This window comes from Pipistrellus kuhlii, unplaced genomic scaffold, assembly GCF_014108245.1.
Source record: "Pipistrellus kuhlii isolate mPipKuh1 unplaced genomic scaffold, mPipKuh1.p scaffold_m20_p_12, whole genome shotgun sequence".
NCBI lineage: Eukaryota > Metazoa > Chordata > Mammalia > Chiroptera > Vespertilionidae > Pipistrellus > Pipistrellus kuhlii.
Window position 1 is genome coordinate 36,687,352 of NW_023425427.1, and position 22,731 is coordinate 36,710,082.

The following is a 22,731-nucleotide window of genomic DNA, read 5'->3' on the forward strand; positions in this document are numbered from 1 at the left end:
TTTTTATAATAATATTTTTAAAGTTCTTAGAGGTATCTGTGGAGTTACTGTTTTTTGTTTGTTTGTTTGTTTGATTGTTTGTTTTTAAATTGATGGGATATATTTTAGAATCTCTATCAAACTCTATACCTCCTTTAAACTCTTGTTTCCTTAAACTGGCTGCTGAGGTAAAATATTCTTCTTATTAATTATGGCAGCTCTCTTTTATGACATTTTTGAGGTTTTCCTCAAAAGTTTGTGATTTTCAAAGTATCTCTTGGTATTTTTGTTGCACATCTTGTGTGTGCTTGTTCTTTCTGCAGCCTAGTGAGAGCCCACTTGTCTTGCTGAATGTTGGTTTGGGTACAGGACTTGGATTCAGATCAAATCAGGCAATCTCACGTGCTACTGATGATTGGGGTCAGGGTGGGACATGGGGCTGGCCTGACAGGTAGTTTGTCTTTTGGGTACTGGCTCCCACTCTTGGCATTGGTTTTGCAAGAACTGTCCCCTCAGAGATACTACTAATAGCTTTTTGCCGGGGATCTGCTTCTTGGAGTTAGTTACACCCTTTCTTGTTAGTTCTGTTTTCATTCCTTTTCCTTTATCTTTATTTAGGCTTTGGGGCTGGAGGGATGGTAGCAGCGGCTGACTAAACCAGTCAGTCATTGTGTTTCTTTAAAGTCTTCTTCCCAATGTTGCCCCTAAGCATAGCGCATTGCAGCAGCCATTCTTGTCCCACAGAGTGTCTTGTCCTTAATTCTTTCACAGTGCTTATTCCACTGTAACTTCTTAAGAAGTGTCTTATTTGTCTGACTCTTTGCCTTGCAGTGTTTCCCAAAGTATGGTACGCGTACCACCAGGGGTGCGGGAAGAGTTTGGTGGGGATACGCATTGCACCGGAGTTTGGTGGGGATATGCACTGCACCGTGCTTAACTGCGCCTAATTCTGCGTTCTCATGAGTACGAGGGGTACTCAGCATTACGAAAATTATAGAAGGGGTACACAATATGTCAAAAATTTGGGAAACACTCCTTATTGGATTAAACTCTGTCAGATTGCCACAGATACTTCTTCCAGAGAAGTATGGTTCAGTAAGTGATCTGGTTCAGTAAGTGATCATGGATGGGGCTTGGGATATAGCAAGTCCTCGAATAAGATGTCTTTCCATTCAAAGTTGTTTCTTTGAGAAACAACTGAGATGGCAGCCTCTCACTCTCCTTTGTTATGCTTGGTTCTTCTTGCTCCGAAATAACTTAACTCTTTTTTTAAAAAAATTCTTTATTGATTAAGTAATTACATATGTGTCCTTGTCTTTTCATTACTCCTCCTCATCTCCCCCACCCCTCCACTCATGCCCTCACCCCCTGTGTCCATTGGTTAGGCCTATATGCATGCATACAAATCTTTTGGTTTATCTCTCCCCTTTACCCCCACCCTCCCCTACCTTTCATCTGAAGTTTGACTGTCTGATCCATGTTTCTCTGTCTCTGGATCTGTTTTTGTTCATCGGTTTATGTTGTTCATTATATGTCCATTATTTTGCTTAGCATAATGCTTTTCAGTTCCAAATGGTACTGTTGCAAATGTTAAAAGTTTCTTTTTTTATAGCGGCATAGTATTCTATTGTGTAGATATACCACAGTTTTTTAATCCACTCATCTACTGATGGGCACTTAGATTGTTTAAAATACCAATGGCATATTTCACAGACATAAAACAAACTTTCCAAAAATTCATCTGGAATAAAAAAAGACCCCGAATAGCTGCAGCAATCCTGAGGAAGAAGAACAAAGTAGGTGGGATTTCAATACCGGATATCAAGCTGTATTACAAAGCCACTGTTCTTAAAACAGCCTGGTACTGGCACAAGAACAAACACAAATCAATGAAACAAAATAGAGAACCCAGAAATTGACCCAAACCACTATGTTCAACTAATATTCAACAAAGGAGGCATGAACATACAATGGAGTCAAGACAGCCTCTTCAATAAATTGTAATGGGAAAATTGGACAGATACATGCAAAAAAATGAAACTAGACCACCAACTTACACCATACACAAAAATAAACTCAAAATGGGTAAACGACTTAAACATAAGACGGGAAACCATGAAAATACTAGAGGAACACACAGGTAGCAAAATCTCAGACATATGGGGAAGCAGTTTCTTCTCCAATACTGCTCCTAGGGCAATGGAAACCAAAGAGAAAATAAACAAACGGGACTACATCAAAATAAAAAGCTTTTTCACAGCAAAAGAAACCATCAACAAAACAACAAGAAAGCTCACTGCACAGGAGAACATATTTGCCAATGTTATCACTGATAAGGATTTAATCTCCAACATTTACCGGGAACTCATACAACTTAACAAAAGGAAGATAAACAATTCAATCAAAAAATGGGCAATGGACCTAAATAGATAATTTTCAATTTTCGAAAGAAGACAGAAGGAAGGCCAAGAGACATATGAAAGCATGCTCAAGTCACTAATCATTCAAGAGATGCAAATCAAAATGTGGTACCATCTCACACCTGTCAGAATGGCTATCATCAACAAATCAACAAACAATAAGTGCAGGATGTGGAGAAAAAGGAGCCCTCATGCAATGCTGGTGGTAATGCAGACTGGTGCAGTCACTGTGGAATTTCCTCAATTGACTAAAAATGGAGAGCTCCCATTTGACTCAGTAATCCCACTTTTAGGAATATATCCCTAGAAAGTAGAAAGTAGAAACACCAATCAGAAGGGATATAAGCCCCCCTATGTTCATAGCAGCACAATTCACCATAGCTAAGATTTGAAAACAGCTTAAGTGCCCATCAATAGATGAGTGGATTAAAAAGCTGTGGTACATCTATACAATGGAATACTACACTGTGGTAAAAAAAGGAGTTCTTACTATTTGCAACAGCATGAATGGAACTGAAGAGCATTATGCTAAGTGAAACAAGCCAGTCAGAGAAAGATAAATATCACATGATCTCACTCGTATGTAGGATATAATAATCAACATAAACTGTTGAACAAAAATAGATCTAGAGACAAATGGCAGGGAAGGGGGGGCGGGTTAGAGATCAATCAAAGGATTTGTATGCATGCATATTAGCATAAGGAATGGACCCAGACACTGGGGCAGTAGGGGCTTGCCCTTGGGGATGGGAGTGGCAGAGAGGGCAGGGGAGGGAAAAAGACATAGTATCTAATACTTTAATTACTGAACTATTGTTTACATCTATTAGCCTATGGTAAAATTGGTTTCATTATACATTCTTTTGCTTAAAGTCCTAGAACCTTCAACAGCATCAACTGGGGACTTACTATACCAGAGACTATCCTGCAGGGCACAGAATGGCTTCCCCTGGATTTTGTGTAGTTCTCTATCTCAGCAGGAACCTATTTGATATTTAATCAAATTTCTCAACCCTCTGAATAAACATCTTCAAAAGTATTGAGTTACAGAGTTATTTCCCACCTTTTCCCCACCTTTTTCATCTCATGCACACATAAACTACTGAAATTCTGCACATCAAAAAAGTATATATTTTTTGCCAAATCTGACAAAAATATAGTTATATTTTGATTCATTCACACCGGATGGCTTTTGTTGTGTTGACTATTGTCATTTATTTATTTGACAGTGTAACGGAAAAGAGTCAGGTATTTCATGTTTTTAAAATTCTTGTGGCACATTGGTTGAAAAATCCCTGGTTTATAGTTAGGTAAACTTTCCAAGGATACTGATTCTATCCCTGGAAAGGAGACACTTCCCTTACTAGATCCCAAGCTTTGGGTCCTCCTGGGTTTCAAGGTATTCTTTCTATCTCCACCCTTTCCGGAAGGCCTCTGTTTAATAAGGAGTTGATGGTGGAAGAGGCTGAGAGTTACTAATTCATTAATTATTTAAGTCATAATATTCTTTCCCACTCATAAGTTCTGTTTAATTAGGAAAATAGGAAACAAATTATCATTTTATACACCTTACTATCTGAACTTATTAAATGCTGACCTCTATGATTAGGCTCTTAAAAGATTGTCTGATTATGCCTGAGGCTTCTGGTATGAGTTTTGCTATTATATCTGTCATCACATTTCAAATGATTAGAATTGTCAAAAGGATACCAACATAACAAGTATTACCAATAATGTATTGCCACTGATATAAAAATATATTAAGATAAGATACTAAATAATGCTTTTATTCATACTATAATGTATGTTTAGTTTAGTTCTATGGTGTGTTCTCTCTTTCTGTAATTTCTTAATTAGCTAAGCCACATACTTACCCCTCTCCCCACTTAGATTGTTTTAATTATACATTAAATCCAGATGTATAAGTGGATCAGATAAATGTCCGGGATGCAGGACTCTTATGGGGACAATTGAAAGAGAATACAGCTCAGACAGATCATGAAGAGCCTTTGATAAGCTTTCCTCTTCCATCTCATACTGTTGCTTTTTTTCTAAAATGTCTTGGAGATAAGGAGATGCCATTGAAGAACATTACACAGGGGGTGACATAGGATTTATGTTGTAAAGACATCACTCTGGCAGGCCTGGAGAAGATGAATTGAAATGGAATGAAATAGAAGAGGGAGAGACCAGTTAGAAGGCCATTACTATGCTGGGCAAGACACCATGGGCAGAAGCAGAGGCAGTGGCAGTTGGTATAGATGGGCAGAGAGAGATCAAAGCAAGATTAAGGCACAGAATCTTTAAGACTGAAGTGGCTGATTAGATGTGAAGGCAAAGAAGAGTTAGAAGTTAACTGCACATTGATTCTTGCAGCTCTGTGATAAAATATTACAGCCCCCAACAGGCATTGAGTTTAAGTACTTTTTTTTTTTTTGTCTGAGGAAGGAAGATGTACCTATAAAAGAAGAACAGTTATTCCAGCATTTGGTCAGATTGCAGGCCTTCTTTATCCTTAGGAATAAAAAGTTGAGCGTTTCAATCACTCTGTTTCTTTTTTTCTGTTGTTCTACAATCAATATTTTTCCTAACCCAAGTATTAGTTCACAGATCTTATATTTAATGAAGCTGTTTTATTTTACCCATCTCTCATAAGAATTGCACTGATGATGTTTAGTGCTAATTGTATGCAATTTAATTTTCAGATTGTAGTAATCATTATTGCTGCTTTTATTTTCATTCTTTCTTCCCCAGGCTTAGTCAGCTATAGATATTCAACAAAATTATGCCCTTTGGGATGATTTTCAATTTTCTCACTTTGGGAGGTATATTTTTGTCAGTCATGAAGGGTTTGGATTTGGATTATTAAACACTTGAACTCCGAGTTTCCACATTGGACCATTTAACACTCTTATATTTTCTTGCAAATGGAAAACTTTGTCCATCTGTGTGCTATTTGGGTACTTTTGAAGACCTCATCTATTTTAGGCAAGTGGTGTGCCTGTCCTCCAAACCTACATTCTATCTCTGGATGTACAAAAAGGCACGCCACGCAGGAAATGAAGGAGAAGTAGCTTCAGCTTTCATAGGTGCACCCTTGGGCCTTACCTCTGCTCTGCTCCTGGAGAACCATGTACAGAAGGGTTTGGCTTTTCCTAACCACAAGATGTATTTCGACGTGTCTGAGAGTATGTGACCATAGCAGTGTGTTTTCTTGAAAGTGTTGCTGTCACTACTTGGGCCCCCGGAGGGTCAGGGCTTGTTGATGTAATGAGTTTCCTTCATCTCTAACAGCTATTATTCTGAGAAGTGTGGAAGTTGGCTGTTAACAGAGTGAATTGATGTTCCTCTTTGTTTTAACTCTCCAGAAATGCATCTTCTGCCGACACCGGGTTAAGAAGGTCTCTGGAGCCTGCATCCAGTGTTCCTTCGGCCGCTGTCCGGCCTCCTTCCATGTCACGTGTGCTCATGCCGCGGGGGTGCTGATGGAGCCTCATGATTGGCCATACGTGGTGAACATCACGTGCTTTCGACATAAGGGCAACCCAAATGTGGTAAGGCCTGCTCTCCCTTCCCAGGTGCCAAGATGGGTATGAATTCTACTCTGTAATGTTTTTCATTGTTGACATGTCTAGACTTGAGGTGTGGGTTTCTGGAGGGCAGGGATTGTACGATATTATTTACTCATATTTGCCCAGGACCAATCAGTGTCTGGTGCGTGTTACTACACACATATATATTTTTTGAGTTGAATGAATGAATGAATGAATGAACAGATGAGACTCACTATGCCTGTTCTGGTTTTGGATTTGTATACAGGGCTGCTAAATTTGTATACAGATTGTGCACTGCAGTATCCGGGTGAGGGTGAGACCATTTCTAGGACGGAGTGAAGTGAGAGCTCCACCTTAGACTATGTGGTGCTTAATCTCCACAACTGTACACTTTGGCCTTCGGAGTTTATTTCATCTCTTCTAGAAGAAACAAAGAGAGCAACACAGGACAGCGAGAGGGTTGGTCATACACATTGGGGGCCTCGCTGCCTGAGATGGGATAAACTAGGGGAAGCACGAGGCCCTGGGAGGGGGGAGGGCAGTCTCAGAAAAGCAGAAACGTTGACGAGTTTAGAGATCACTTTCTTCTGCCTTGACCATCTCACTCAGGACTGTACCTATTTCTGGCGAAAGAGTGTTTGCAACAAATAGCATGTGAGTTTAACTATAGTTCAGTTTACTTGTCCCAAGTGAGTGGAGTCGTTCCTTTCTTAAATGCTTACAAATGTTACCACAATGTAGAGATAGTTGCTGTGTTCCTATTATCTTTCCAGTTCACCGTAATTGTTTCCGGTTGCCCGTGAGGAGGCTAAAGCAATGTATCAAAGCTCAGGCTTCATTACCTTGCTGCCCTTTGCTATTCCTGGGAGGCTTGGCCACAGACTAGTTGCAGCCTAACGTGCCTGTCTGTGTTTCTAGTAACCTCCTGTGAGCAGCCTGCCAACTCATCGGTATGTGCTTGGGGAGCCATGATCCACACAACAAGTCTCCCAAATTTTCTAATGATTCCAGCAACTTCCATGGGTGTCTTGAGAGTTTCTTAATGTCTGTGGGTTGGAACTTACTCTGTGAGGCTGTGTGTGAATGTGCAAATGTACAAAATGACATCACCAATTATGTCATCCATCTTAAAATTATTTTCCACCTTTTCCCATTGTCTTAGGTATGAAGTAGAATATTTATTTGTGCTTTTCCTTTAGTTCCTTGAGTTCATGGACTCTTGCTAAGAATAGTATTATGTATACAGCAGAAAATACATTCCAGCAAGTTAAAAAATGTTCCAGTGTTACCATATTGCATCACAGTGGTGCTTTGCCATTTATAATGTCCAGTTAGTATCATTACTTCATTAGATGTTATGGGGGGATGCATCTTAAGATGTAAGTGAGGTCATGACCTCTGGAGTCAGAGCGCTTGATGTTCACACCTCGATTTTGCCAGTGGTAACACATGTGCACCTTGTGCAGGTTTCTGTCTGTGCCTCAGCTTCCTCCCATACACACAGAATGGCTGCCTACCTCCCCACGTGCTTTTAGACCACAGCACAGAGGAAGCCCTCAGAAGATGGAAGTGATAACACTGCTTTCTCTTTTTACAATGACCATTACTACTGCTGGCTTCGGCGCTATAATCCTGTGGGAACTGGGATAAGAAACCTAAATTCAAAGATGGCTCAGTTCCTTGCCCAAGGAGATTCAGTTAATGAGCAGCAGGTGCTAGCATGTGAATGCATTCCAGACCTCAAACCTTAAATGGTGGTAGAGGTGTTCATCTGGGCTTGGGATCATACATTGCCATTTTAACATTCCAAAGTTCTGTGGTTACTGATGATTATATAGCCTTCGCTATTAAAGAGATCCAGGTGTTTAATCAGGACCTCATTCCTCTGAAGTATGATGTGTGCGATTCAGTCACATTTATGTTACTAATGTTCCATAAATGATGATGAAAAAGAAAATATTTGATTTTGAGGTGATTTAGAAACTACTCTCTATTCTTCCCTTTGAGCATGGTATGCTTTGTACAGGCAGGGAGAACATCGTGTAATTTATAACATTACATGTGGCAATCTTTTCTTATGAGGGAAGAATTTTAATGTTTCTAAATTGCCTTTGCAAAGTTCTCTAGTGGGAAGCACTTTGAGCACAGGATTTCTGAAAAAATATTCTCGTTAGCTCTTATTTACCCACTATTCTTCAATTAGACTCCAAGCATGGAGTCCTCTCCTAAATGTGTGACAGCAACTCCGGGAGGAGATTGTGATTGCCCCCGGTGCATTCAACGTTCTTTCCTTTTCAAGCATAAAGAAGTCCAAATTCACTCACGTATTTCTCCTTGTGTAAACTGTGAATGCTAGGGCATGTGCTCCCGAGAGTCAGAACTGTGGTTTGTCTATGTTCTCAGCCATGCCTCGGGTATTGGGAGAAATGAGCAATTGCTGAATCATAGCAGTGAGTACTATTAACATCAAGCTAACTTGGCAGCCTACCCCTGTCTTTTTCCAGAATAGAGGATGCTTGTACAATTTGGGTGAAATGAAGTATAAAACTATAGTTATTTCAATAGGATCTCCATTTCCCCCCACTTTGGGTTTTTTGTCTCTCCCCACCCACCCCCCCTTTTTTTTGTTTCTTCCAATTATTTGAATTTTGCATCAAAAAGACCATCTTAAGGCAAATTCTAGTTTTCCTTTAATACCACAAATTATTTTATTTTTTAATATATTTTTTTGTACTTCAGAGAGGAAGGGAGAGGGAGAGAGATAGAAGTATTCATGATGAGAAAAAAATCATTGATTGGCTGCCTCCTGCATGCCCCCTACTGGGGATCGAGCCCACAACCCAGGCATGTGCCCTTAATCGGAATTCTAACCTGGGACTCTTCAGTCTGCAGGCCAAGGCTCTATCCACTGAGCAAAACCAGCTAAGGCACAAATTATTTTAAATATAATGGCTTATTCAATGTTATTGAGCTTTGGGTGTAAAACATAATGTTGCATAATGTTATGAAAATTCGTTTATTAAACAGTAAGCACATTTGGTAAAATATTATTTGAAAAAATAGGTAGTTTTTCATATTCTTAAAGGCAGAAAGAAGTATGTACCAGGAAATTCACAGATAATCCCTTTCATTTTAATCACAGGTCCACCATAGGGATGCACATGTGCAGGAGAGTGATAGGTCTCTCTTGACACAGAGCAGAAGAGATGAGAAGAAGCAGGAAAGTTAGTGAGGAGGTGATGTCCTGTTGCACGTGATAGGAGAAGGGGAACTGGATATCCAAGTGGCCATGTCAGTGGTGAGGAGAAGCCCCTGGGTTCTGGAGACATGTTGGAGGCAGCCTCACAGGCCCTAGTAACTAATCACGTGGGGGTGGGGGAGGGGAGTCTCAAAGACAACCAGATAATGAGAACTCATCACAGGTGAGGGCTGTGTCTGCTTTCAGTGTGGCCGTCTGATGCCAGTGAGCTTGCCGTGTCTTCAAAGGGGGGACCCATCCAGTGCAGCTATGGGGTGATTTCATCCTTTCTTTCCCTTTTTATTTTACCTCCTTTAGTTTGGAGCTCAATCCCCAAACTATGTCCCCTTTTAGTTTCTCTTTCATACCTTTTAGAAAGAGAACCAGAATTTAGCTCACACTCATCTAACAATGATAAGAATGGTGCCATTTCCACAAACTCTCTTCCTGTCTCCAGATCTCGGCTTCTTTGTGTATAGCTGGCAGTGGAATTGTTTTGGTGGTGGTTACTTTTCTTATAATGATTTAGATTTTGCTAACTTCCATTCTGTTTAGTAAAGTTGATCATGACCAACTATTCTCAGATCAGACTTGGTTATATTGATCTGGTATTTGTATATGGGTTGTATCTTTTACATAAGTTATTTTCCAGATACCCTGCTGAATTTGTACTGATATTGAAAAACAGAGAGGATTCTGATCAAAGCAAAGTCTGGGGTAAAAAATTCTTAGCAAGGATTTAAAAAAAATATTATAGTGATTCAGGAGGCCTGAAGCTGATCAATCCTCTTAAATTAAACATACATTTTAAAAAGAGAAGAAATCCTTCACCTTGTTATCAATAGAAGTGGTTTGTTGAGATCTCAATCCATTTGTGCCAGATGATAAAAGGTAAGGCCTGGCTTGCCTGGGAGGAGAATTTTTAGGACAGACATTTTAGAATATTTACATCCAGAACCAGTCTTTCCCTTGCTCACTTTATCAGGTAAAACCAGTAAAGATAATGTTTTTTTAAATTTTATTGAGACCGTTTCAAACTGCTGCACTCTATTTAATATGCCTTGTTTTCCTTTTTTACTCCTCCTCCTGTATTCGTTTCCACAGGAGGCTGGGTCAGGGAGCCTAGAGCTTTTCTCCCCATGCTTCCTGTCAGAAGAACAGGCTTGAGTGGATCCACAGCACAGTCCCGTGCCCTGGGCTCAGCCCCTTTGGGGCCCATTGTTCCTGCCCTTTTAGTCAGTTCATTAGAGAGAACCAGGGAGTTGCACTGCGGGCCATCCTGCCTTCTGTGGGGCCTTGGCTGCACAGTCACAGGGCCTGGCTGCGGGACACGCAGGAGAAGATCCAGGACACTGTCCCAGAAGGTCCCCACAGTAACCTCCCAGACCCAGCCAGAGGCTCTTCAACCTCCTTTGAGGCCTCTTCAGCCACGCCTTCCATCCTTCCCCCTTTTCCAGATTTCTTTCAAAGCCTGGTGTCTTGGTAAGGGTTTGTGCCAGTCCCCATCTGGGCACCATTAATGATGCTACAGTGTTTCAAGAAGTGTTGAATTTGTGGGAAGAGAAAACAGATGCTTCCACTGCAGATTCCAATGTTAATCAGCAAAAGATGCAGAAACTGATCAGAATATGGAGATCTTGCAGAGAGAGCAGAGGCAGAGTGCCCTGGGTGGCCCAGGGTTGGCTGCTGCGGAAGCTGAGTGGAAGCTGTGCTTTGCTACCATACTCTTTCTCTGTATTAGGGGTTTACACCTTCATTCTGGAAAAATTTACTCTTAACCATCTGGGCCTTACCATTTAAGAAAAGTTTTGCAAGTAGTTGGCTGTTGCAGCAAACACAGGCCAAAGCCACATGCCCATTTGGGGGCAGAATGCAGTCAGTTCCCAGGTGGCTCAGAATATTATCTCTGCCTTTAAATATAGCCTTTCACCAGGCTCTGATTTCTTATCCTTTAATCTGGTTGGAGAAAAAAAAGAATGTAATTCAAGTATATACTTTATTATAGAATAACTAGAGGCCTGGTGCATGAATTTGTGGGTCCCCTGGCGTGGCCTGTGGGGATTGAGCTGAAACTGGCAGTCCAGTGCTGCCTGCCGCTCCTGCTCATCCCGGCCCCGCTGCACTTGCCATGGGCTCGCGCTTAGTCAGTCCTGATCAGGAGAGGCTCACACCATTGCAGCTGCACTCACCAGCCGTGAGCCCTGCGTCTGGTGTCTCACCTGAGGGTTGTCGGGGTGTTGGCAGCTGGGATGCGATTGGCCCTCTGGGCAGGTGGTGGGACACACTTGCCCACCTGGGATCTGGATCCGGATCCAGATCTGTCCTGCTGATGTTCATGACAGTGTCGGGAGCCACCTGGCCGCCACTTTTATATTGTTTCTTCCTTGCAGAGCATCTAGGGAGGGGAAGTGGCCGCAGTGCCCGAGGCCAATTTCCAGGAAGCCGTGGGGCGCTGTTGAGATCATGCCAGTGGCGCCAGTCCGACAGTGCCTGACCTGTTCTCTGGAGATTGGATCTGTAGGACTACTGAGGGAGTGAGTGGCTGCTGCCGGGATGGTGGGCCGCCTGGACGGGTTGTTCAGCTGAGCAGCACTCCCCCTGTGGGAGAGCACTGACCACCAGGGGACAGCTCCTGCATTGAGTGTCTACCCTCTGATGGTCAGTGCGCTTCCTAGTGACTGGTTGGCTGGTTGTTCAGTTGCTTAGGCTTTTATATATATATATATATATATATATATATATATATATATATATATATATATATATATATATAGAGAGAGAGAGAGAGAGAGAGAGAGAGAGAGAGAGAGAGAGAGAGAGAGAAATATAATAGATTAGAGGCCTGGTGCACAAAATCATGCATCAGTGGGGTCCCTCTGGCCTGCAGGATTGGGCCGAAACTGGATCTACAGCATCCCCTGAGGGGTCCTGGATTGTGAGAGGGTACAGGCCAGGCAGAGGGACCCCACTGTGCACGATTGGGGCTGGGGAGGAATGTGGTAGGTTGTCCAACCGGAAGGGACTGCAGGAGGGCTCCAGGGTGTGTCCAGCCCATTTCAGTCCCAATCAGCTGGACCCCAGCATCCAGCTAACTTACCAGTCAGGAGGAGGTGCATGTGCAGCTGAGGCCCAGAGTGGAGACAGAGACAGAGACAGGTGGCCTGCCCAAGCTGCTGTGCCAGCTCAGGTGGCCCTTGAGTGGACACTGACGGGTGCGCTCAGGCCACCCCAGAGCGGATACTGACAGGGGGGCCTGGGATGCTCCAGCTGCAGCTCACCAGCAGTCCACCTCTGTGCGGAAGCTTCAAAGGAAACACCTTTTCTGACTGCTCATTGGTTAAGCTCCCTGTACGCCACTCACAGTGTTCTTGGTAACTTGGATAATAAGAATCCAAGAAGGTGATCTAGGGTTTTTCCACCTCACTCCTGGAGGAAAAAGTGAAGGTCCGCTGCTGGTGGGGCTAAGAAATGTCATAACCTGCCCTAGCCGGTTTGGCTCAGTGGATAATGCCTCGGCCTGCAGACCGCAGGGCCCGGGTGCAATTCTGATCAAGGGCATGCACCTAGGTTGCAGGGTCCTCCCTGGCTGGGGCCCAGGTCAGGGCTCATGCAGGAGGCAGCCAACTGAAGTGTCCCTCTCACATTGATGTTTCTCTCTGTCCTTCCCTCACTCTTCCATGCTCTCTAAAAATCAGTGGAAAATATCGTCAAGTGAGGAGAAAGAAAAAAAGAGGGAAAGAAAGAGAGAGAGAAAGAGAGAAAAGAAAGAAAAGAAAAGAAAAGAAAAGGAAAGAAAAGGAAAGAAAGAAAGAAAGAGAAAGAAAGAAAGAAAGAAAGAAAAGAAAAGAAAAGAAAAGAAAAGAAAAAGAAAAGAAAAGAAAAGAAAGAGGTCATATTCTTTGAAAGAGACATTTTGAAAATGCCTAAAGAAGGTTGTCATTTTTTCGTGGTGAAGGGACTGGAGTCTGTGTTGATGAAAAAACCTTGGTGGCTGTGGCGGCTGGAAGTGGCAGCAGCAGCAGGGTGATGGGGATGGCGCCTTCTTCTTATCAGCTGGTCACCTCCCGCAGAAGGAGGCCAGACTGCAGCTTCGGTGGGCCTAAGCTGTCAGTAGGACATCCCCTGAGGGCTCCCAGACTGTGAGAGGGGGCAGACTGGACTGAGGCCCCCCCCCCCCCCCGCAGTGCACGAATTTTGTGCACCAGGCTTCTAGTGTAATATGAATGTGTAATATATTGTACAAAATGTAGACTATTTTACTTTAACTTTTTATTCTGGCTTTGTAAAACTACGAATTAATGCTGAATTTTAAACAAATATTTTAAGAAAAATCTGCAACTTGAGGCAGGTGTTTGGCTTTATCACAAGAGCATGCTTATCAGAATCAGGAGCCTCAGCAGTGCTGTGCTTCCCACTGGGCTCTGTTATTCCCCCACGAAGTTCATGTGGAGTCCCTCAGCAGACCTGGGGCTCCACTGTGAGGACCAACTGCCTGAGGAATATTTACAAGGCACATTTGATACTCAGAAAGTTCAAGGACCACACATCCTGAGAGAAATCTAGTCTTCCATTCCAAGGACAGCTGATTTGGTCGTCGTCATCATCTCCTCCTCCTCCTCCTCCTCCTCCTCCTCCTCCTCCTCCTCCTCCTCCTCCTCCTCCTCCTCCTCCTCCTCCTCCTCCTCTCTTCTTCTTCTTCTTCTTCTTCTTCTTCTTCTTCTTCTTCTTCTTCTTCTTCTTCTTCTTCTCTCTCTCTCTCTCTCTCTCTCTCTCTCTCTCTCTCTCTCTCTCTCTCTCTCTCTCTCTCTCATAGGCAATGTGTGTTTCCATGTAAAATGCTTGCTCACTTTTTCATAGCATTAATATTTCTCAGTTCCCAGGACTTTTTAAGATTTTCAGCAAATTATACTTCTATTTTATAAAAATATTGTCTGATAGCTTGTTAAGAAAATTAAGCGGTGACACTAATTCCACATTTTAACATTGGTGTTAGAGTCAAATACCATGAATATGGGGAGAAATATAAATGGAATGTGTCAACAGACATATGACAGCAAAGGATATTTGACATTCCAACATCTTGTAAAGCATAAGAAACAGGATTTTCAATTCCTTCAGGTAGAAAACAGTAATTAGATGGTATAGTCATAGTGAAATCCATAGATATTGACAAAATGTAATGAAGGTATAACTTTTTATGATTGTTAACTGCAAGCAATAGAAAAGGCTATTAAGTAAGTTCCAACATTTCTATCTGAATGACCATTCTCTTTGTCAACATTATATGTCAATGCTCAACAAAGCTGATGTATAAAAGTCTAGATTAACTAGAAAGGCCTCCAGAGGCCTGTTGACAGGCAGCCAGGCAGCCTGGCATACCCCACTTTCTTTGTCCTGCCCGCTCACATTTCTCATGTGCAGATCAATCCTTCTTTTCTGATAAAATGGGCAGTTTCTTGATCACTCCTTATCTGAAGTTGGCATCTTTTCATCCTGAGATATTATGCATCCTCTCGTTTTCTTGTCCTACACTGGCGAAGTGGCACAGTGAATTTATAGAGCGGAATCCAAAGAAACAGAAGAAATTCCTGTTTCTACATTCTTCAATGAAGCATTCTTTTAATTTTTCTTTCAGCCATTTCTGGATTGACCTAGCACCAGCTTTAGCTTGAGCAGGAGGCAGGGAGACATGAAGCCCTCTTTGTGGGGCTCTGATATCCTCCTGGGTTATTTTCCCCATTTTGTGTTTCTCTCCTTGAGTAGTAGGTAGACCTTCTAGTCAGGTTTGTCTGCCTTTCCCCATACATCTGAGGAATTAGAAGAAAATACAGAATTTGAAAACTCTTGTATTCAGTAACTTTTAGTTGTACCTTAAAATCTGTTAACATATTCCTTTGTCACGTATTTGGAATAAAAACAAAACAAAACAGCATCCTTGCTAGAGACTGAGAAGTGGCTTTTGCTGAGGCTGTAGGGACCCAGAGATGACCCTTGGTGAAATGACAGAACAGGAGCACTGCAGACATGACACTGGGAAAGAGGGGTGACAACTATAGAGTTTCTCAGTTCTTTCCTTTCCTGCTTCTACAGGAACCCCACACACTTCTCTCTCCATCACAGTGCTAGGCCCATACATGCATTTAATTAACACTAGGTAGACTGAGAGATGGCCATTACCTTCTCGGTCAGTAACGAACTGTAAAGACTAGGGTTTTATCCCCTTGGTTAACAAGATAAGCTAGCTGGGCAGAATCTGCCTTCCTGCTGCTGCTGTTGTGATGGGCAGGAGAAAGCTTTTGGCTGACTTCTTCCACTATTCCTTTGGCTATTTCTCCTAAAATTTTGAAAGAAACCAGGAAGCTTGTGCTTGATACCTCTCTCTCTCTCTCTCTCTCTCTCTCTCTCTCTCTCTCTCTCTCTCTCTCTCTCTCTCTCTCTTTCTCTATCATCTATATAAGTAGTGTGTCTTTATTGAACCACTAAAGACCTATTCCACCCTATTTTTCTCTCCTGCTCAAGGTGACCATTTCCTTTGTTGGTAGCAGTATATCAATGTAGATAAAGTAAATACAAATAAGAACATGTGTATAGTGCTTTTATAGTTTCTGTGCATTTTCATACATAGTACCTTATTTCCTTTGGGCCTCACAGTAAATAATCTTGTGTGGAGGTATTATGGTTGTATTTATTTTTTATAGTTGATGAAATGGAACTTCAAAGGGTTCAACAGCCATTAGAAGTTAACAGAACTTCCTGGTCATTAGAGCCAGAGCACATGGCATTTAGACTGTGCTACTTTGGCACTTTCCCAACTTGAGACTATGGCTTGGATTATCTTACATGGTTTCATTATTTACCTGGGCTTCCTTCTTAGTGACATAGAAAAACTGTTAAACCATTTAATTAGTCTGTTTTGCTTTGGGTTGACTTCCTTACAGAAATTTTGCATCTATTTTAGCTATTTTAATCCCATTCACAAACTTAGAGATTTAAAAATCATTATTGGCAAGAGTACCATATAGTAATACCTTATGCCTCTTGCTTCTAATGAAAATGTCTCATCTAAGATAATGAAACAAAATTGTTGATTATCTTATAATTGAACAAATGCTTTCCCCCTTCATTTCCCCCAAATTGTAATTTCTTCAACATTTTTTCAAGATTGTTTGGAGTATTTTAGATGCTTTGCATTTTCAGATAAATTTTAGAATCAGTGTGTTAATTTCTACACACATGCATAGAATTATTTAAATTCTTGAGATTTTATGAAGTTATAGTTCTCCCCCAATTTCACCCTTGCTACACAAGAAGCTCAAGGGCTCCTGAAATATAAATTCCAATGCAGAGCTTCTCAGGGCAGGCATCCAAGGAAGACTCACCTGTCCTCTAGCAACTAATGAGAGTGAATGTGTCTTAGGAACGCACATCAGGTTCCGTCTTAGCAGTGGGATGCTGCCACAGCCCTCCAGCTCTGCCAGTCTACCTGCCGGGAGCTTCCTCCCTGCTCTTCATGTAGCAGGTTGCTTACTCTTCAAATAGGAAGTAGGAGGTGCTTACCTAGTGAGAGTTTCCTACATTAACACAGGGAAGCACAGTTCTCCCATTCTAGTTCTCTTCACTTACCTTCCAAACAAGACCATGAGGTGAGCTCATGACTCAGATGGAAAAGAATTAGTTCCTGCGTCTCTTCCCTCTCCCTCCCCCCCCCGTCCCCCCCCCCCCCCACACACACTTTCTTTTGCAGTCTATTTGTTATACTTCTACACACATTAAAGTGAGTAAGACCTAAGTTTGCTGGGAAACTGCTTACCACTATTTCCCACTTATTGTATGTTTGCACTTGAAAACCCATGAGAAATAAAAGTACATGTGAACAAGCAGACATGTAGAAAATTAAATACTTGTGACAGTTTTATGGGTGTGCATGTATATTTGTCTGTAGGAGCAATTATTTCTTCACGAAGCCCCAGGGCTTTCGGTTTTTCTGGGTAGGAGATTTTCACCAGGCTCTTGTAATTTTATGAAGAAAGCTGTTATTATTACAGGGCAGGTTTAGAGGAGCGACTTCTGCTGCATTCGTTTGGTAACAGAAGGACAGTTTGTATTAATGCATTTACTCAGATCCCTCTAGAGATTTTTATAAGATGGATACTTGAAAAGGTACAGTAATATCTCAAAGGTTGTTAATTTGTAGAAGTAAGGGAGAAATAATGAAGTGGAGGAGGTGGAAGGGTCATTGGTTAAACATGGAAATGTGCTTTTTGGCTGTTCATGGGATGTTACTTGGCTTTGTTTCTTCGGCTTCCTTGCCTTGTTGGCTCTGTGAGCCTCTGAGTACACTGTTTTATTGGGATTTACGCCCTTCAGTGACATATAGATGGTTAACCCAGTCATGGATTTTCCCAAGATGACATATCTGCCATCTTGGCAGATATTGGGTGACCCTCATTTATGGCATAAACACAGATCAGCCTTGCAAAGTCTTGGCTAAGACTTTAGGAATCTTGGATAAGAGCATAGGAATCTTCTTTCCCTCTACCACACAGGACTCTTTCCCTCTAAACCCTCTCCGTAGAGGTCATATTGAACTAACTGTTCTCTGCTCTGTCAGAAACTCATTGGGATAAATTATATTTGAGAATATAGTACATATTCCAGTCTCAGAACTTGTTAGATTCCTGTGTCAGTTAGCCATTTCAGCTTCTATAAATTAACCATTTTACTCCAAAATTACCCATTTCAGCTTCTATAAATTAACCTGTCACAGAGGTGTCTTCTTTGAGTTTCATCTCACCACCATGTCCTCTTATGGACAGTGCGTACAAGCACCATTATCTAGATGACTGCTGTTAAAAGAGTGACTGCTGAACGTCTAAATATACCAGACAACAATATATTTTTTATAATTTACTATTAAGAAATATTTGTGTTTAGGGGATGAGAAAAAAAATTATAATTTCTTTCACTAAATTACAGCTAGAATTTGACAGTCCTGTCAGTTTTGAGAATAGGCAGCGATGGTATTAGCAGTTTCTGTGACCTGTCCGCAGTAGTAATCATGTCATCATTGTCACTAGACATTAGTATTTAATACATTATTATTAGAAGCATAAGTCTTAAACCACAAATTTTGGTTTTTCCCCATATAATTTGTGTCTTTTGTAATCGTGTGTGCTTTATTTTATGCAGCTACAAACATCAATCTGAGCCGGGGTTCACAGGCTCACAAGGTGACCACTCTGTTTGCAAATGGCCTTCCCACCATCTGTGCATGTGGGCTTTCTGGCTCTTTCGGGCCTGGCTCAGGTGTTCCCAGGGGTGAAGCCTTCCCTGGAAGGCCCCTTCCTGCCCCTACCTGGTGCTCTTAATACCTGCACTGTGGTCAGCCATGTGTGTCTTTCCTTCTGCCTGTGAGCTTTTGAGAGACTGGACTCTCTCCCTCCTTTATTTTAATCCTCAGCACCTAGCAGGGTGCCTTGCTTGTAATAGGCACTCAGGAACTTAAATGCCGTGTTCCCACTCCATGCCCATCTATGCATTGCTTTTCCTCTATGCATTGTGTTTCTGCCAGTCTCTCTTGACTCTGGCTCAGAGTTTACTGCTGTAAAGTTCTTGTCAGGTAAGGAACGGTGATTTTTCCATCCTGTTTGCCAGCACTACTTTAAATGTTCTATAGTCAGCCTTTTGGATGTTGTCATGCCTTTGATGAGCCAGTGTTAGGGACATATTTTTCTCCCTACTCAGGTTGTAATCATTAATGAATAGCCATCTTTTCTCTAAGTGTGGAAATATAGGTCAACATTGGTTAGATTCTTAGGAAAGTTATATATATAGGTCAACATTGGTTAGAATCTTAGGAAAGTTAGAGAGCTTTGTAATAAGGGCCCATTTAATTTTTAAGCCCACCCTGATTGAAGGCAATATGGTATCAGTGGAGAGAAAACTCTTTTACGTCTACAATTAGTTTTTATTATTGGTATTGCCCTGTAGAGGTGGCTAGTTTGATGGGAAGGACAGTATATCAATGAGTTTCAAAAAGACAATGAATGAGACGTGTGTGTGTGTGTGTGTGTGTGTGTGTGTGTGTGTGTGTTATTTTAAATGAGTACAACCCCAAACCTGAGCATAAAATACCCATATTGTGGGTACGATCCCCAGCATACAGGAGGCAACTGATTGGTGATTCTCTCTCACAGCCATCTCTCTCTCTGTCTCTCTTTCTCTCCTTTCCCCTCCTTCCTTCCCTCCTTCCCTTCCTCCCTCCCCACCACCTCTCTCTAAAATCAATAGAAAAATAATCTATTCATTTTACTGAAACAATATTTCTTAGTAATGAGTAATGATTATTAAGAACAAAATAAAAGTACCTTTTTTTTGTTATATCACATTTGGCCTCAATGTAGGATATAAGTCAGATGAAATTTTGTAATTAAGTTTGTGTATCATTCTACTTTACAAAGTGTTCTTTCCTCAAGTCCTTCTTATATCATATTTACTGAACTGGATGATAAATATTAAAGATGGTCTTACTAAGTAATTTGGCTTCAGCTTGTTTTTAGCATCTCAGTTAAGTAGGTCTAACTGTGGATTAGTTGCTATTTGAAGAATTAGAAACTTGCAAGGACTTGTATTTTATTAAATTTAGTGTTTTCAAGAATTATTAAAGAAATATAAAATGGAAAGTACAAAAGGTACAGAAAGAAACAAATAAGTACAATTCCATTACCTGAAGTTATACATTTTAGTATATTTTTTCATAATATTTATTTTATATATTATCTGTGTGTGTTATAAACCATCATAACACTTAATGGCTTAAAGCAATGACTCTTTGGCTGGTGATTCTGTAAGTCATAATTTAGGCTGGGATCAGCTGGGTGGTTCTTCTGTTCCAGGCTGGTTGCCTCATTCATCTGTGATTAGCTGCAGAACAGTTCTCCTTCTCTTGGCTGGATTCTCTCACATGTCTAGTGCCTCAGCTCTGGTCAATGTGATCTCTCATATGCCAGCAGAGTAACTTGAGTTTGTTCACATGACAGAATCTAGGGCCCCTGGAGAGACCCAGAAATGTTCAAGGCCTCTTGAGCAAAAGTCTTTGAGTTGGCATATTATTGCTTCTATTGTCTTCTTTTGACCAAAGGAGGCTAAGCTACAGGCTACCCCAGGTCAAAGGGTAGGGAAATAGACTTCAGCTCTTGATAGGAAGGGCTTTGAAGTCACATTGCAAGGATGTGGGAAAAGGGAAGAGTGAAGACTGGTGAGCATTTTACCAATTTACTACAGTGTGTGTGTGTGCATGGCATGTGTATGCATATGTGGAAACTGAGAGCATATGCAATTATTTCTGCATTTTTCATCACCAGATAAGCTTCAAATTCCAGTGGCTATTTTAATGCTGTGAGATACTGGGGAGATGAAATGAATTTTAAAAAATCTTTTTAAATCTTTTTATATAGTTAACATAAAGGGAGAGAGAGGGAGAGAAACATTAATGATGAGAGAAAGATTCATTGATCAGTTGCTCCTATATGCCCCCCACTGGGTATCCAGACTGCAACCCAGGCATGTGCCCTCACTGGGAATGGAACCATGGCCTCCTGGTTCATAGGTTGACACTCCATCACTGAGCTACATTGGCCAGGCTTAAATGAATTTCTATATAAGTTCCTTAGAAAGTATGTAGAACAGAGGAGGTAGATACTCAATAAATCATAGTTTAAAAAGAAAGAAAAAGAAAATAAAAGTTCTTTAGGAAACTGCTTAAATCCCATCAGTTTAGTTTCCTGGTTGGTTTTATTTCTCTTCTGATTTCTTTACATATTTACTCTTCTGGTTGATACTATCGAGGCACTGGTAATGGGAAAGAATTTTTTTCTGGGCCTTAGTTCAGCCTGTTACCAGCTGTGAGACCTTGGAAAAGTCACTTGACTTTGTATCTCAGTTACTTCATCTATTTAGTGAAAATAATTATTTCACAGAGTTATTGGGGGAGGATTTAATGCATATCAATATGTGTTGGAAACTCTAGATGTGTTATTATTTTTTAGGAACTCTTTGAACATTTGTTTTGTAGAATTTCTAGAACATTTTTAAAATATATTTTATTGATTTTTTACAGAGAGGAAGAGAGAGGGATAGAGAGTTAGAAACATCAACGAAAGAAAATCATCGATCAGCTGCCTCTTGCACATCCCCTCCTGGGGATGTGCCTGCAATCAAGGTACATGCCCTTGACTGGAATCGAACCTGGGACCCTTCAGTCCACAGGCTGACGATCTATCCACTGAGCCAAACCGGTTTCGGCCTCTAGAACATTTTTTTTACTTAACTTTTTTATTTCTTTCACATCCCCAGCATCTCAAACTGACTGATTTTAGCTTTTCCTTAAAATAAGTTATGTTAAAAACAAATAAAAACAGCAACAGTTATTTCTGCTTAGTGCATATTTCACAGCCTTAGCCAGCATATAGGTCTTCAAAATACCATGGCCATTTCTTTAATCTGATGGAGCCCCCTTGCATAACATCTCTCTTCTCTGATCAGAAATGACATTCTTAACATCAATAGACTCGTGGGCTTTTCTGACAGGAAATACTTGTGAGGATGTATGATTAGTTATCAATAAATTTTTCTTACAAAAATAAATCAGAAATCCTATCAAAATAGCACTATGAAAAAATCTATTTTCTTTAGTACTTCCCATGACATGGTCATGCTTGAAGCTTATGGATATTTTTATTTAGATGAAGACTCTATATTTAATCCGTGTGCTGGCCATCTTTCCAGCCAGTCAATTTGCATAAATTTCATGTCCTAAGCAGGAAGAAAATGGTTGTGGTCTGGAGTCAACCTTTTCTCTGTCAAGTCTATATCACTTTTCTTTCCCTTGACTGGCTGCTTCCACTTCCCACACCCTGTGAGTTTCACCGTAAACCTCCTTTATTTCCTCCCCCTACCGGCATTATCCTTCCTTACCCCCCAGAAAGAGAATGTCTTCCTGAAACTTGCTTTTACTTTGCCAGTTTCTAAACAGTGAATGAATCAAATTCTCTCTTATTTTGAAAATGTGTTTGTACCCATCTTCATAGTTTATTCATTCATTTTTGTTCATTGATTGATTGATTGGTTCCTTTATTCATTATTCAGCAACGGCGTTGGACACACCCTGCTGGGTGCCATGGATAAAAAGAGAGATAGGCCCTAGTCCTGTCCTGTGGATGTGCCGTCGTAGGAGGGACAGTACATGAAAGTGACATTTGGCCCGGGCTTTAAGTGAGATAGAAACAAGGCTCCTGGATTGTAGGAAGTGTAGGGAGAAGACCACGCTATGCCTTCCTTCCTCAGGACCATAGCTGTGTGCTATGACAAGGGTTAGAATCGGGAGTGTGTGTGGTGATTTGAAGCTGGATTAAGCGTTGTCATGTAAAATCAGGGTGCTGCACAGGCATGCACACCGATTACTGAGTAAGGAGGGAGAAGTAGTTTATTGACCGGGTCTCCGGTATGTTCTTAATTTCCCCAAATGAAGAAGCTATTTCAC

The 22,731-nt window shown here is 41.2% G+C and overlaps 1 protein-coding gene across 8 annotated transcripts in view; it reads left to right on the forward strand.

Moving 5' to 3' along the window:
• The window catches only part of KDM4C (lysine demethylase 4C), a 279,727-nt gene that overhangs the window by 227,681 nt on the left and 29,315 nt on the right, over nt 1-22,731 (forward strand). For 6 of the 8 annotated variants that reach the window (XR_006741312.1, XM_036434027.2, XM_036434028.2 and 3 more), the window contains one exon: nt 5,768-5,953. Coding sequence is in view for 5 of the 8 variants with exons in the window: in XM_036434027.2 (XP_036289920.1) it covers nt 5,768-5,953 (186 nt within the window). In the remaining 3 variants the exon portion in view is untranslated. Of the gene's footprint in view, nt 1-5,767; nt 5,954-22,731 lie in introns of those variants that run through there. The other 2 variants (XR_006741313.1, XM_036434036.2) reach the window with 2 other exon arrangements.